Here is a 14,016-nt window from a genome sequence, read left to right as displayed (position 1 = left end):
AGCTCCTTTTATCCATGCCAAGTGTTTCACTCCCCATCACAGCACTGGTTGCAAACCACTAAAAGTAGCACCTCAATGTCTCTAAGAACTACTATTGCAAGCAAAGAGAGAAAGTTTCCTTACATACATTTCTTGCGACGTCCACAAAAATGCTGCTTTTGAAACCTTCCAGGGTGGTAATCATTCGCCTGACCATGATACTTGGAGTAAGTGTGATTTCTGTGATGACCAGGGGAAAAGTGATTGGGGCTGGAAGATACTTTGTACCGGTGCACTTTCTCTTCTGCTGTCCGTTTGTATAAGACATGAGGATGATGTCCAGCGGGTGCTGTATAATTATGTTCCTGTGCTAGGTGCTGAGGTAATGGAGATATAAGGAATTCATTCTCCCGTGTCCTTATCAAACCTGACTAAAAAAAGAATGAATACAGATAAGGAAAAAAAAAAATCAACGTCATAGTTTGACAACAAATATATTTCTGCCTACCTGTGAACACTGGGTTCCTTCTAAGTAGCTGTTTTCTCTGAATTGCAAAGTATATGTTACAAAATTAAGACTTTCATGAGGTTAGCCTTTCGTGTCTGTTTGAATCTATCAGGCAATATTGCCACCAGGAAAAGAAAAGCAAAAAAGACACAAGTGCTGTTGCATGGCCAAAAGGGGACAAAGCTGGTTTGATGAGCACAGAATTCCTTTCCGAAACGGAATTTTAAAAATGGATGTAAATTTTGTTTCTGTTACAGTGGAATATCCCATTTGGACTTTGGAGAAAGGTCAATAAAATTAGCAGATTCCCCATGTAAAACAGTCTTCTGTAGCATTCACTTAATCGCTGCATCCTCTGCTCTAAGACAAGAGATGTGCCTTGCTGCTAGTTCTGCATCCTACCTGCTGTGCTCCGTTCTAGCGACTACCGGGACTCGCCATCCCACAAAGTTATTCATGCTCCAGAAGACTCAAGTCAGAGATGGTGCTACAGTGGCTCTCAAAATGCTCCTCGGAAGCTTTCTCTCTAATAGTCACGTCCCAGGCACCAAGGTAGATCAGACAGGAGCATTTTTAATATGGAAACTTTTTTTATAAATCTCAGTACGCTCCAAGGACTGAGTGGACTATGGATAATGAAATGTCATGAAACGTCTCTTCAGAGTAGGGTTCAGACACCTTAGTGGGACAGTACTGGGAAGCATGAACTGAGGTTTCACAGATTCATGCCACCCAGTACTTGCTGGGCCAATTACTGTGAAGGTGTCAGACAGCAGCATTGTCAGCATAACACCTGTTAACAAGCAGTAAATTATCCACCTCTTAGGAAATATTAAACTTCTTTCCTGCACAATATGCATGACGAACAATATCTGCAAAAGGATACAGAATATTAAAATGGAGTTTGTGTTGATGGTCATCTCTGTAACTTAAGAGCAAAACACGCTGATGGCAACTTGCGTCTGTTCCAAAACCAAGTATTACAAAGCCAGGAAATTCCAGTTTAAGATTATATTTCAAAATTTCCCAAGCATGTTAAGATATGGAAATACAAGCAACCTTAACATTCAACAATTTAACTATAGAATTTGAGTGTCTGTGGCCCCAGATATAAGAGGAAACTTGTATTTAAAAATACATTTATGTTTCCATCTCATTTTTCTTCTCCTGGTGTCGCCAGAAGGCTGAGTTGAAGTTGGGAAACATATGCTTTATTTTTCATACATTAATGATAAATAAAGCTACATATGTGATTAAGTGATTCCAGAAGAATGTGGGTGGCAATGAGGAAGCATTTTTATTCACGTCGTTAGCTCTTTTTATGTTTTTTCTCATTTCCCAGACTTGTAAAAGTTGTTGTCATAAACATCTTTTTTATCAAGGAAAACTGAAACAGATAGATGCAGCAAGCATCAATTTGTAGTCAAAAGCAAGAACAAAAACCCTCAGCAGACAACTACATACGTAATTCTAGATATGGAATGTGTTGTAGATCACAGGCACCATCTCATACCAAGACCACCTCCAGGAGCGACCGCCCCATTTCTCTCGCTTTGTAAAAGTGCATACCAACCGGCAGGTGGCCTCTACAAAACACTCGGTATAACGTGTGAGCTCTCTCAGTAGATGCCGCAGCTGGTGATGCCACCACAGAATGCTCTCTGATGGCAGATGACACAGCTATGCACCTATACCTGCCTGTTTATGATGTGCACCACTAGCTCGTCTTGCCCATTTTTCTATTCTGTCCAAACTGAGGATGACAGAGGACTTCAATACATCATTACCTCCTGTGGTTCTTTCAGCTTTGTGGTATTCTTTACGCTTGCTCTCAGGAGGAAAATTTAACAGAATAAAATCCAAAATCCTTACAGCTTTAACTGTAGGGTTTAGTACTCAGGATAATGCTGCCATTGATACTGGATGTATCTACACATGCATTTGATCTGAGATCAGTTTCCTTGCAAGTAAACTATTTGTGACTAATCGGTCCCATGCAGGCGTTTACACATGCAGGGACATGGCAGCAGATTTGCTGGCAGCCCTCTGGAAAAAGCAGCCCCGTGCTCTGGTCCGTGGCCAGCCACTTCTCTGGCCAGGCGCAGTGTGCTCAGCACACAACAGCTTTCTCCTCACTGCCTCCAGCTTCCTGCGCCATGACTGCTCCAGTCCCTGCCCCCGGCAGCGATGATCAGCAGTGGTCCCAGGCTCCTGCTGGCCACCACACTGGCCCTGCTGGCTCGCCATGCCAACCGCCAGCTGGCCCATGGCCATCTGGGCCATCCTGGCTTCCCCACACACAGCGACTGCCTGCCTAGCCACAGCATGCTGTCCCAGAGCAGCTGCCACTGCACAGCTGCTGCCTAGACCCCATCCAGCTAGCTGGACCCCAGCAGGGACACCAGTGATGAGCTGGTGGATGTCACTGCTGGAACTACCCTCACCCTTCTGGGCCTCCAGCCCCACTGTCTCTGGGCCTGCCAGGCCAGCCAAGATTGGTGGCTGCAAGTTATCCAGCAGACCTGGGACAATGAGCTGTGGCTGGAAGCCTTCCACATGACGCAGGCCACCTACTGGGACCTCCTGGAGAAGCTCTGGCCACACCTGGAGTGGCAGGACACTGCCATGTGGCCACCCCTTCCCGGGGACACTCACTTGGCCCGTGCTGTGATGAAGCTGGTTATGCCCACAAGCCTCTGCTATGTGGGGCATCTCCTTGGCAAGGGCAAGGCCATTGCGGAGGAATGTTCTGGAGGTGTGTGACACCCTCCAGGATGTGCTGGGGCACATGATGCTCCAGATGCACGACCCCCTGATGGTGGTGGCGGGGTTCTGTGCCCTGGTATTCCCCTAGTGCATTGGGGCCCTGGATGGGACCCACATTCCCATCACTTGCCCACCCCCCTGTGACCACTATAGCCAGAGGGGCTTTCACTCTATTGTGCTCCAAGCCATTGTTGACCACCACAGTGCCTTCACAAATTTGAGTGCCAGCTTGGCGGGCAGTGTCCAGAATGCCCATGTGTTTCGCATTTCCGCTCTGGTGCAAAGCAGCTGCTTCGCACTGGGGGTGCCAGACCTGCAGCTGGGTGCCATGGTGGTCCTGCCCCTCCTATCGGGGATGCCACCTACACACTTCTGCACTGGTTCACATGGACCTACACTGGCCAGCTAAACACTACCCAGGCCCACTTTAACCAGTGCCTGGGCTGGGCTTGGGCCTTGGTGGAATGCACTTTCAGCCACCAAAAAAAGACACTGGCACACCCTCACTGCCCACCTGGAGTTCGTTGAGGACAACTTCCCCCAGGTCATCATCACAGCCTGCATGCTGCATAATATCTGTGGGGCCTTGGAAGAGTTCTTCTATGAGGCCTGGGTGGAGGAGGCGCGGTGGGTAGTGGGAGCAGTAGCGGCAGCAGCAACAGCAGTGAGTCCCCCACCCCACCAAGGCCTCAAGTGAGCCACACACCAGGCCCTGGGGGCCAGGCCACCAGGTGTGAGACAAGCTGGCTGACCACCTCCTCCTGCACTCCCTGCTGTAGCCCACCTGGACAGCCTCCCATGGATGTCTCCACCCTCGTTGCCCACCCCCAGCACCATGCTGACTGCAGACACACCTCAGAGGAACAACAGTTTTTATTCCCCTCACATCAAACAGGCTTCCCCTTCCCTCCTCAATAAACAGAGCCCCACTTTCCCTCCCCCACCACAACAGAGCCCCTTCAACACCCACCCCACCCACCAATAATAAAGCACCCTCTTCTCCATGCAAAATACTTACAATGTGTTTTGTATACCATCCCAGGGTAGGAAGCTGTGGGGTGGGGGCACCTGGAGGGCAGAGCCCAGAGACAGTTGGCCAGCACCACAGCTTCTGGCCATTCCCCTGCGGGTGCACATGCCACAGCAGGCCTGGTGGGTGGGGGGCTTCTCCGTGGGCAACAGTGGGCAGCTCCAGCTCCAGCAGCTGGTTTCCAGAGCCAGCATATAGTCCTGGCCCTGCTGCAAGCAGCTCTGGCTCCGTGCCAATGTGGAGCTGGAGTGAGTGGTGAGCCTGGGCCCAGGAAGTGGAGCTGGTGGTGAGGGACCTGGGGCAGGGTCCAAGACAGGGGTTCTTGGCTGGTGGAGGTGCCTCTGGACCTCCACCCAGGTCCATGGAGGGGCCTGCTGCTGCCACCAAGCCCACAGTGCAGGGCTACAAGACAGCTAGGATGAGGAGATGCAGGAGGCTTCTCCAGGCAGGCACCCCAGGGCCAGCCCCCACTGTGGCAATGCTGTGCACTCAGCATGCCCCTGCTGTGCATGTCCTGGGCACTGCACAAGGAGCTGTTTGCATGGACCAAGGGGTGCCCAACCCGCTACATCCTGCTGCTGCTGCTCACCATGGTACTTCAGGTGCACCTGTGCAACTGGCATGGGACTCTGAGCTTCAATGGTGTTGGGGGAAGGGGACAAGCCTAGGCTGCCCTGCAACCTCCACCACCACTTGGAAGGCTACCTGTGGCTGCGCTACATGTCCCTGCTTCCCACAACCGAGGAGGACATCGCCATTGGCACTGACACATTGTTTGGCATGACAAGCCCATGCTCACCTAGCTGCAGAGGCATGACCTGCTTAATAAAGTTTTGCACTGTCTCTTGCCTCCCTGCATTCTGTGGGGAGGGACCTGGAGGCAGGGGAGTGTAGCTGGGCTAGGCAAGGAGTGGAGGCAGTGGCAAGAGCTGAGATGAGGAGGGCCTTTCCTCCAGCACTGGTGTAGCCAGTGGTTCTGCTCAGTCCTGGCTGGTGCAGCTCTGAATGGACTCTTTGGATGGCAGGATGCAGCATGTGGGCACCTCCAAGGTGGAGCTGGAGCTGCTGGAGGGTGGCAGTGACATGGCTGGCCGTGCCTCAATGCTGGGGCTAAGGCTACAGAACTGTCAGGACAGGTGCTGGCCAAGGCTTCCTGAGCTGCTGGTGGAGGCTGCAGGAGGGGACCTCAGTGGAATGGGCTGGTGGTGGCCTGAGGGCCCCCAGTAACGTCACCACAGATGCCACGCCAGGACAGGGACTCAGGCAGGCTGCCCATGCTGCCGCACACAGTACAGCTGTGGCTTGAGGGCACTCCCCAACTGCCAGCTGTGGTTGGCGATATGACCCATTGTGCCTTCAAGGCCTTGACCTTTATACAGCACTGCTGCAGCAACCAGTTGTGCCCATGCTCCTGCATCCATCCTGACAGCCCTTCATACATGTGGGTGTTGGAGTGGCCACCCTGTGGAAACTGGCGCTGTACCTCTGCCTCTCCCCACAGTGCCCACCAATCTCCTCCTGCAACCAGTTGATGGGCACTGGTGTGGATGGCGGCAAGGCCATTGGGGCTCCTGTGCCAGCTCTTTGGGCCTCTGCATAGCTGTCTCTGTGCTTCTTGACCTGAGCAGCTGGCTGCAGTGCCCAGCACAGGGGCATGGCACAGGACTGGCAGCCATGTGTTGAGGCAGGCAATGCGCCACAGCACCTGCAGACTCCAGACAGGTTGCTGGGGGTGGACTGTGGGCAGCTAGAGCTGGCACTAGTGGCCAGGACCTGCCTGCAGTTGAGCCTGGGTGCTGACAGGCCTAGCAGGAGCCTGGAGCAGCCTGCAGGCCTGGACAGGTCAGGCCTGGCACCTGTACAGCACTGCAGTACCAGACAGCAGCACTGGGGTGCAGGCAAGCTGGTGTAGCTGGCTTGTGGCCTATCCAAGGGGACACAGGGACCTGGAGTGGCCTCAGGCTTCCTGCATGTGCCCCTGGGTTCAAAATGCCTGCAGGCTTTTAAGGGTCTGAGGCTGGGACTGCCATAGAGCCAGCCCAGCCCTGGAGTAGGAGAGGCTCCCAGGCCAGGAGCCCTGGGGCTAGCCTCAGGCTGGTCCCCTACTGGCAGGGCTAACTGGGAGCAAATTTGCTCCTGGTTGGCATCTACATGTGTGTTACTGTGCAGTAACTACTCGCAAGTAAATTTCTTACTTACATTTGCAGGTAGCAAATTTACTTGAGAATACTGACACTTACTGTGCAGTAAGCTACATTATTGTGCAGTAAGGTATCTTGTGTAGGCATGCCCACTGAGTATATTCACCATAAACAGATTTAGCAGGGATTTCAACATAAATTGGCCAAAAAGCAAACCTAGTCATTCAACACATTTTAAGAAAGGGGCAAAATTGTCTCTTCCAATGAAAGAATGGGTGTGAGGAATTTCTCATCATGTGCAAGAATGTAAGTTGTTTGCCTACCAATTTCAATGGGCTGGTAAACATCAAATTTCATACCGCAGTACAGCAGAGAAAATCATATTCCTACAGGGAGAAATCTAATATTTGAATTATTTGATTTATGTCATCAGACATTTAGAAGTAACACAATTCATTTGCCGTTCTGGGCAAGATGCTCCCTTCCATACAATCATCTGCTATACTACATTGATAAATGAGCATCTGTTTACTGATTTTACTCCCATCTATTGCAAAACAGAAACAGAGTAAATCTGTTTTTTATTTCTCCATTTTAAAGGTTTCCACATCTGAAATCATTCCTACAGGATTCATTTAATAAATGATTAAAACCACATGGAACAAAGGATTTTCTACGTTTTCCTTGCAACAACTACCCCGATGTACACCAAGTTTTCATCCCAAATGTAATTCCTATATTTAACATCATACAGGTAGACCAAGGTCTCCAGAAATATGCAATGAACTCAATCCTGAACCATGTGCTGAACTCATTTTGCTGCATGATTTTATGTGCTGCAGGTGAGGGACCCATAAACTGATTCAGTGTTCTTCAGTCAAGGCTGTGGCTCAATTCTCAGATGAAATGCTCTCCTTTTGGGCTTTAAATTAGAAATGATCTTCCTAATTGAAAAAATATTATGAAGGCTGAATACTGTCTACTTTTTCTGATGCAGCCTCTCTAGTGTTCAAGAGGCGTAGGTGCTGAGATCGATGCAAGATTGATTGTAGGTTCAAACACATGTAATTTTTCATTTCTACAAATTGCAAGAGCATTTCTGGTGTTTGCACTTAGCCGATTTCATTAGTAATTCAGAAATAACTTTGAAAATTTGGCTCAGATTCCTAACGTACTGAGATCCACAAGTTGTGGGACTGGAGCAAGGTATACAGTTATGGAGGTACTTGCAGTTCCTTGTTTTTGGTCTTTATAAAAATGAGTAGCCTGCAAGCTATACAATTTGTGTTAGTTTGCTACCAAGGGTACATCAGAAAGGTCAAAGGTCTAGTTGAGCCTAGGGTCTGTTCCTAACATAGCTAAGGCACACCAGTGTGTGGTATTAATCTTCATGACTACACAAAGAAACAATGTAACTACTAATGCAGAGAGAGCCCAGAAGTCCACAACTCAAATTTACTACCCCTCTCTTCTGCCAAAAAACAAAGTGGTTATCCTGCTGGCCATGTTGTAAGACTTACCTCTTTTCAATACCATACCAGATAGAAGCTGCAATATGGAAGACACCAAATTATGCTGAATCAACAAATAAACCAATTGTAAAACCTGCAGACATTAAAAAGCCAATATGTATTAAATAAATGATTAAGTATGAATTGTGTGCTTAGTTCTTTGAATCTGCTAATGAAATTGTAAGTCCTCTATAAAATTTCACATTGTCAAGGCATTATTGCAAAAGCAGTAGTCCTGAATTTTCCTGTTACATTTCAGAAGGAAGGGGGAATCTCTTTGAGTAATCTGAACATCGGTGCTTATTAACAGGAAATCTGGTTCAGGATTTCTTCACTCAGATTTGATTACTATGTAAGGATTAAGAGTAGGAACTGCAGAAAGCACTAGCTCCTACTATATTCAAAAAATAAGAGAGACCAATTGTGGCAGGTCACTGTTGGCACCTGCCACTTTAAGAGCTGAGCCAAACAGCCAGCGGGTGCTTGACTGCGGTGGCCATTTTAGATCTCTGGCCATCTATATAAACAGAGTAGTTCCCTACTGGCAGGCCAGGCAGCAACATTACCTGGCTGCAAGGCTGCATGCAACATCCTGGAGGTAAGGGCAGGTGCTAAAGAGGATGGTTTGGAGGCCTCAGAGAGGGCATGGTAGGAACCCCAAGTGAGGGGAGAAGTCCAAGGTAAGTCTCTGGATGCCTGAGGCTGCAATTTCAGCCAGAGAAGCGAGTCCTAACCCTGGTAAGTCCCCCACTGCTGGGAGGCCAAGTGTGGGTCAAAAGTAAGACCTATGGTTGATTACAATGACCTTCTGCTCCAAGGGGGGAGTGACAGTCCCTTTGAGACCCTGGAGCACCAGTCATGGCGTGGGTTAAGAACGCCCTGGTGAGGGGTGGCCCCAGAAAGGAGGGGCCCTAATGAGGGGGTGGAAGTGTGGACCCCCAGTAAGAGGAAAACCAGAGGGCTGGGAGCCGTGTGTGTGTGTAAATAAAGTTGCCCCAGGAGGGGCCAGAGCAAGCTTGGACCCAGCTGAGTAATTGGCTGGCCACTACCCTGGTGAGGGTCATGGGAGAGGCCCAAAAGACAGTATGTCTGCCACACAAAGTATGAGCTAGATAAAGCCTATGGCTGAAGGGGCTTGATCCAAGAGGGAGTACACGTTTTTGATGCAAAAAAAGTGACCCTGTGAGAGGGGGTGGAGAGTGACTCCCTAGTGAGAGGAGGGAGGTGTGAATGTGGGTGTCTGAGGCCTCACAAAGAGGCCTAAGCTTGATCCAGCTGTAGGCCAGGAGCATTGAGTCATCTGGATGCCATCTGCGAGGCTTGGGCTGCAGTGCAGGGGAGGAACGGAGCTGCAGATAGTGCCCCCTGGCACTGGGGCAAGAATGGGTAGTCTCCCACCTAATTAACATCCTAATTGGATATCAATGAGGTGTGGCAGAAGAGGCAGGTGGGGAAACCAGCACTGTGGCTGGTTAGGGAGTTCCTACTCTGCCACACCCATCTTGAGTACTTTTGATAAATCCCACTCTAAAATGTTTTCTCTCCAATAGCCAGTCTTATTTGCATCTCATTCAAAGAGCCTACAAGACTACTTTTCTATTATTCTCCTCCGTGTTCTGGGAATCTAACCCAAATCCCACTGAAGTTGGCGGGAGAGCACTGGGTCCTTAATGCCCAGTCTTGCCAAATTCTGGCTTCACTTCCTGAAGGTTATGATCATTCCTCACTTCCAAGCACTCAACATCTCACCAAATTGCACCCTTTGTAGGACACAAAACAATGACAGCCAAAAGACCCGTCATCCTGCAGCAGATTTTTTTTCAAAGATATATTATTCTATTATTTTTATTTATTTTTTTAAAATCTGAGATATGGAGGCAGTATATACCCTTCTCCACACTATGATACCCTTGTGGCAGTAGATTTCATATTTACATAAAGCCACTTTTATTGTGTGTTAATTAAATTACAGGCAACAACGCATCCATATGCACGAAGAGTTACAAAAGAGTCACAATCCAGACACAGCTAATGAGGTAAGAAATGCAGCAGCATGAAATTCAAATCTGAGAAGAGGCAGTACAGTCAAACAGATGGACTGCAAAATTTGCTAAATAAATACAACTAGTTAGTTTAGGCTTATACCAAGTGAAATTACTCACTATATGATGACAGAATCACCTTGACTAGACTAGAATATTAAAACTATATGTAAAAATAACTGTTAAGCAACACTATATATTTCCTAGCTCCCTGTTATGATATTGCATGTGCATCTGAAGCTTAAAAAACAAAGAACTACTCTGTTTTAGCCATTAGCAAATACTGACTTTAAATAATGGCCACTGAATAAGCAACTTCCTGTTGCAAAGGGATGGATACGTTCAGAATGAAGAAACTTTCAGAAGTAAGGGGTTAAATATGAGGGGTTTGTACCTTTTAAAATGGCCTGCAGTGTTATAAATGCATGCACACAGTTAATTCATTGTAAAGGTTACTAGTGACTCCATGAACACTGACATAGGACCTTCTGTGCTACAGGAGGACCTTCTGTACCTTCTGAGATGTCTAGCAAAAGGAAAAGAAAAATGAAGAATTTTCCTAAAAAATGGAAAGTTCCTAAAAGAAAAGAGTCTCCAATATCCCCAAATTAGCAAAGATCAACTAAGCAGATGAATGTAATTGTAAAACTCCCATCACAATAATCACTGGACATTGAGAGAATTATTTCTTATTCATACTGCAGTGAAAGCTTGGGGAACGTTGTTAGCTGGGATTTATTCAAGCATGAACTCTAGCTCCGTTGTTAGATCTGATCCTTTAATAACATCTCTGGTCTTTTGGCACCACTCAGGAAACACAAAGGAGCCACAACTGGCCATCAGAGACTTTTCTTGTTGGAAGGCAACTCCCTCTTGGCTAAGATACTCTAGCTCTGGACCCTCTGTGTCTGCCCCTCACTCCTGCAATAAAAAGAAGCATGTTGAAGAGAGAAAGAGGGCAGAGCAGAGCTGCATAGGATGTTAAAGCAGCCAAACAACTTACAGCTGCCTGTCAGCAACCTTCATTTGCCTTGCGGCTAAGGCTGGCCCCTAGAAATAGGAAGTTAGGTCTCTGGTTTCAAATTCTACATGCAAGAGTATGGACATTAAGATGGAGACTTTCTCCACCTGCCTGTGTTCAGGGTCAGTCACAATGTAATGGGATGCAGAGCCCTTTGTTTCAAGTGGCTGCCTGGACAAGGTTACTGCCTTCACAAGGCACAAAAAGTGGGCCCTGCTCTATGCATGCATGATACAAAGCCCACTGAAGAAAATGGAAGGCCTCCCATTGGCATCAATAGATTTTTTTTTTTTTCTGCTGAGTCCTGAAAGGAAAATGAAATTCTTCCTGTACCTCGGGATGTGTCAGCCAGTGTGGATTGGATGAATGGACTGGAGGTGGATAAACAGCTGGTTTGAACATTGGGTCCAGTGGGTAGTATAATCAATGGCTCACGGTATCAAATGAAGTGCCCCAGGGGTCAATTCTGGGGCCATTGTTGTTCAATATCTTCATTAACAATATGGAACATGGGATGGAGTGCACCCCGAACAAGTTGGTAGATAACACCAAGCTGAGGGGTGTAGTAGATATGCTGGAGGGGAGGTCTAGGATTCAGAGTGACCTAGGCAAATTGAAACACTGGGACAAAAGAAATCTCGTGAGGTTTACCAAGAACAAGTGCGAAGTCCTACACTTAGGATGACAGACTCCAGTACAGCCTGGAAACTGACTGGCTGGGCAGCAGCTCTTCAGAAAAGGACTTGGGAGTTACAGTGGTTGGATATACAATAAGATGGATATAAGTCAGCAGTATGACCTTGTTGCCAAGAAGGCTAACTGCATCCTGGCTGCATTAGCAGAAGCATTGCCAGAAGATAGAGCAAAGTAATTATTTCAATCTATTCAGCACTGCTGAGGCCACATCTGAAGTACCATGTCCAGTTTTGGGGCCCCCCACTATAGAAAGGATGTGGACAAGTTGGAGAGAGTCCAGCAGAGGGCAACAAAAATGGTTAGGGGGCCAGGACATGTGACTTATGAGAAGCTGAGGGAGCTGGGCTTATTTAGTCTGGAGAAAAGAAGACTGAGAAGGGATTTGATAACAGCCTTTATCTACCTGAAGGAAGGTTACAAAGAGGATGGAGCTGGTGGTGACAGAATATGGAGCACTGTTCTCAAGTTGCATCAAGGGAGGTTTAGGTTGGATATTAGGAAAAGCTTTCTCACTAGGACAGTGGTGAAGCACTGGAACAGGTTACCTAGGAGGGTGGTTGAAGCTCCACCCTTGGAGGTTTTTAATCCCTGTCTCAGTACAGCCCTGACTGGAATGATGTAGTTGGGGCTGGTCCTGTTTTGAGCAGGGGGTTGGAGTAGATGACCTCCTGAAGTCCCTTCCAACCCTAATTTCTATGATTCTAGCATTCCTTCTGTAGATCCAATCCTTCCTACCCACGCGAAGTGCAGCCATTGTCTATTAATTCAAGCTATTTAAAGCAATGCAAGACCATACAGTCAAAATAAATTCTCAACTCTCAAGCAAAGATGACATCATCTATCAATCTCTCTACGAAATACTTTGGGTTGTGCTCACTTGGGATGAGTTGGTTGGACTACAACTTTACTTACAGACATAAGCAAAACTATTCAAGTAATTACAACCCTAAAATATATTATGATCTAAAATCATATACAGAACATATCATTGATTGACTTTTTTTGAGAAACAAATTGATAAGCCCCTCTCAGGTTTGGGTTGAAATGAGAATATTTTGAAAAACATAATCCTACGGGCAAATGTTGGTGTGAAATTGATTGGAAGAAAAGGAGAAGTCATATATCTGGTACAGCAGAAAGTTAGGAACTGAATGGCAGAAAGTGTGGCTGAGATGAAAAATGTCTTAATCCTACAGAAACAGACAAATCGTGAGACGTGAAAATGATAAGAAAACTTTGCAAAGGGTCTAAAAAGACAGTTGAAGACTCAACCCGTGATTTTTCAAAATAGGAGCCTCCCTGCCCTTCTCACATGGGTCAATGACCTGCTTTTTAAAGAGCTGAGGACCCAACGATCCCATTGGATTGTGTCTGGTCTACAGACTGTAAACACGTCCAGAATATGCCCAAACCAACATGGTTAAGAAACTGTTTTGAGAAACTAGTAAGAATGGAAGAGACTTCCAATGACATACATGTATTGCTGAAGTCAGAGATCCCACAAGTAAAACTCCATTTTTTTATCCCATCCCAAACCAGGTAGCAAGGAGACATGAGAGGATTCAAAATATTACTGAGAATTTAAGTTAACTGCATATTCCCAAGTTATCATGATATCTATCCCTGAGAAAACATGAAGAGTCATTTGCATAATGGATAGCATTGGCTGTTGACAATCCCAGAGTTAATAATTAAAAACACGACACTTCACTGGATTGAGCTGATGAAAATAACGTCATTGGGGCTGTACTAATTTATACCAGATTGATGACATCTGGCTCCTTACCACTTTGAATGTTTAGGTTTAGTTAATGATCAATACACATATTTAAACATTTTTTTAATCAAAGAAAAAATATATCTAAGTCACTTGGCAAACCAAACTGGTTTATTAGTTGCATTACATATCTCTCTTACACACTTTCTTTCCAAATCTGGGTGAAGCAGAAAAATTCTCAACTCTATTCTGAATTAATTGGTTTTCTAGCAGAATAATATAGCTTGCTTATAGCCTATATTGTAAGCTTTAAAATGTCAAGATTTCTAATAACATAGCATTTACTCTGCCTCATTCAAAGGTCCTCAGAGTCCAGGACCTTTAAAGAGCCATTTTGAGTTCATCATGAAAGAGTACTCTGTTCAGTTAAAATGTACAGCACAAGCATTATTCTGAACATTCAGCAATTGTTAAAACAAGGTAACACAATTGCTTGTCTTTTTTTTATTCCTAAATGAACAGAGACAAAGTTAACTCTCAATAGTGCCTTTGTATTTTTGCAGTTGACTGAAGTTGCTTAAACATCTTTGTGCAATCCTGCTTTT

At 46.5% G+C, this 14,016-nt stretch overlaps 1 protein-coding gene across 2 annotated transcripts in view; it reads right to left on the bottom strand.

Annotated features, from left to right (window-relative positions):
* The window catches only part of ADAMTS18 (ADAM metallopeptidase with thrombospondin type 1 motif 18), a 107,185-nt gene that overhangs the window by 68,394 nt on the left and 24,775 nt on the right, over nucleotides 1–14,016 (bottom strand). For both annotated transcript variants that reach the window (XM_090062758.1, XM_090062759.1), the window contains exon 3: nucleotides 128–410. In XM_090062758.1, the coding sequence (XP_089918884.1) occupies nucleotides 128–410 (283 nt within the window). The remainder of the gene's footprint in view (nucleotides 1–127; nucleotides 411–14,016) is intronic.

Source organism: Crocodylus siamensis, chromosome 9 (assembly GCF_052110815.1).
Source record: "Crocodylus siamensis isolate JL-2025a chromosome 9, ASM5211081v1, whole genome shotgun sequence".
In the NCBI taxonomy this organism is placed as follows: domain Eukaryota; kingdom Metazoa; phylum Chordata; order Crocodylia; family Crocodylidae; genus Crocodylus; species Crocodylus siamensis.
The sequence above is the reverse complement of the archived record's forward strand: the minus strand, read 5'-3'. Positions and strand labels throughout refer to the sequence as shown.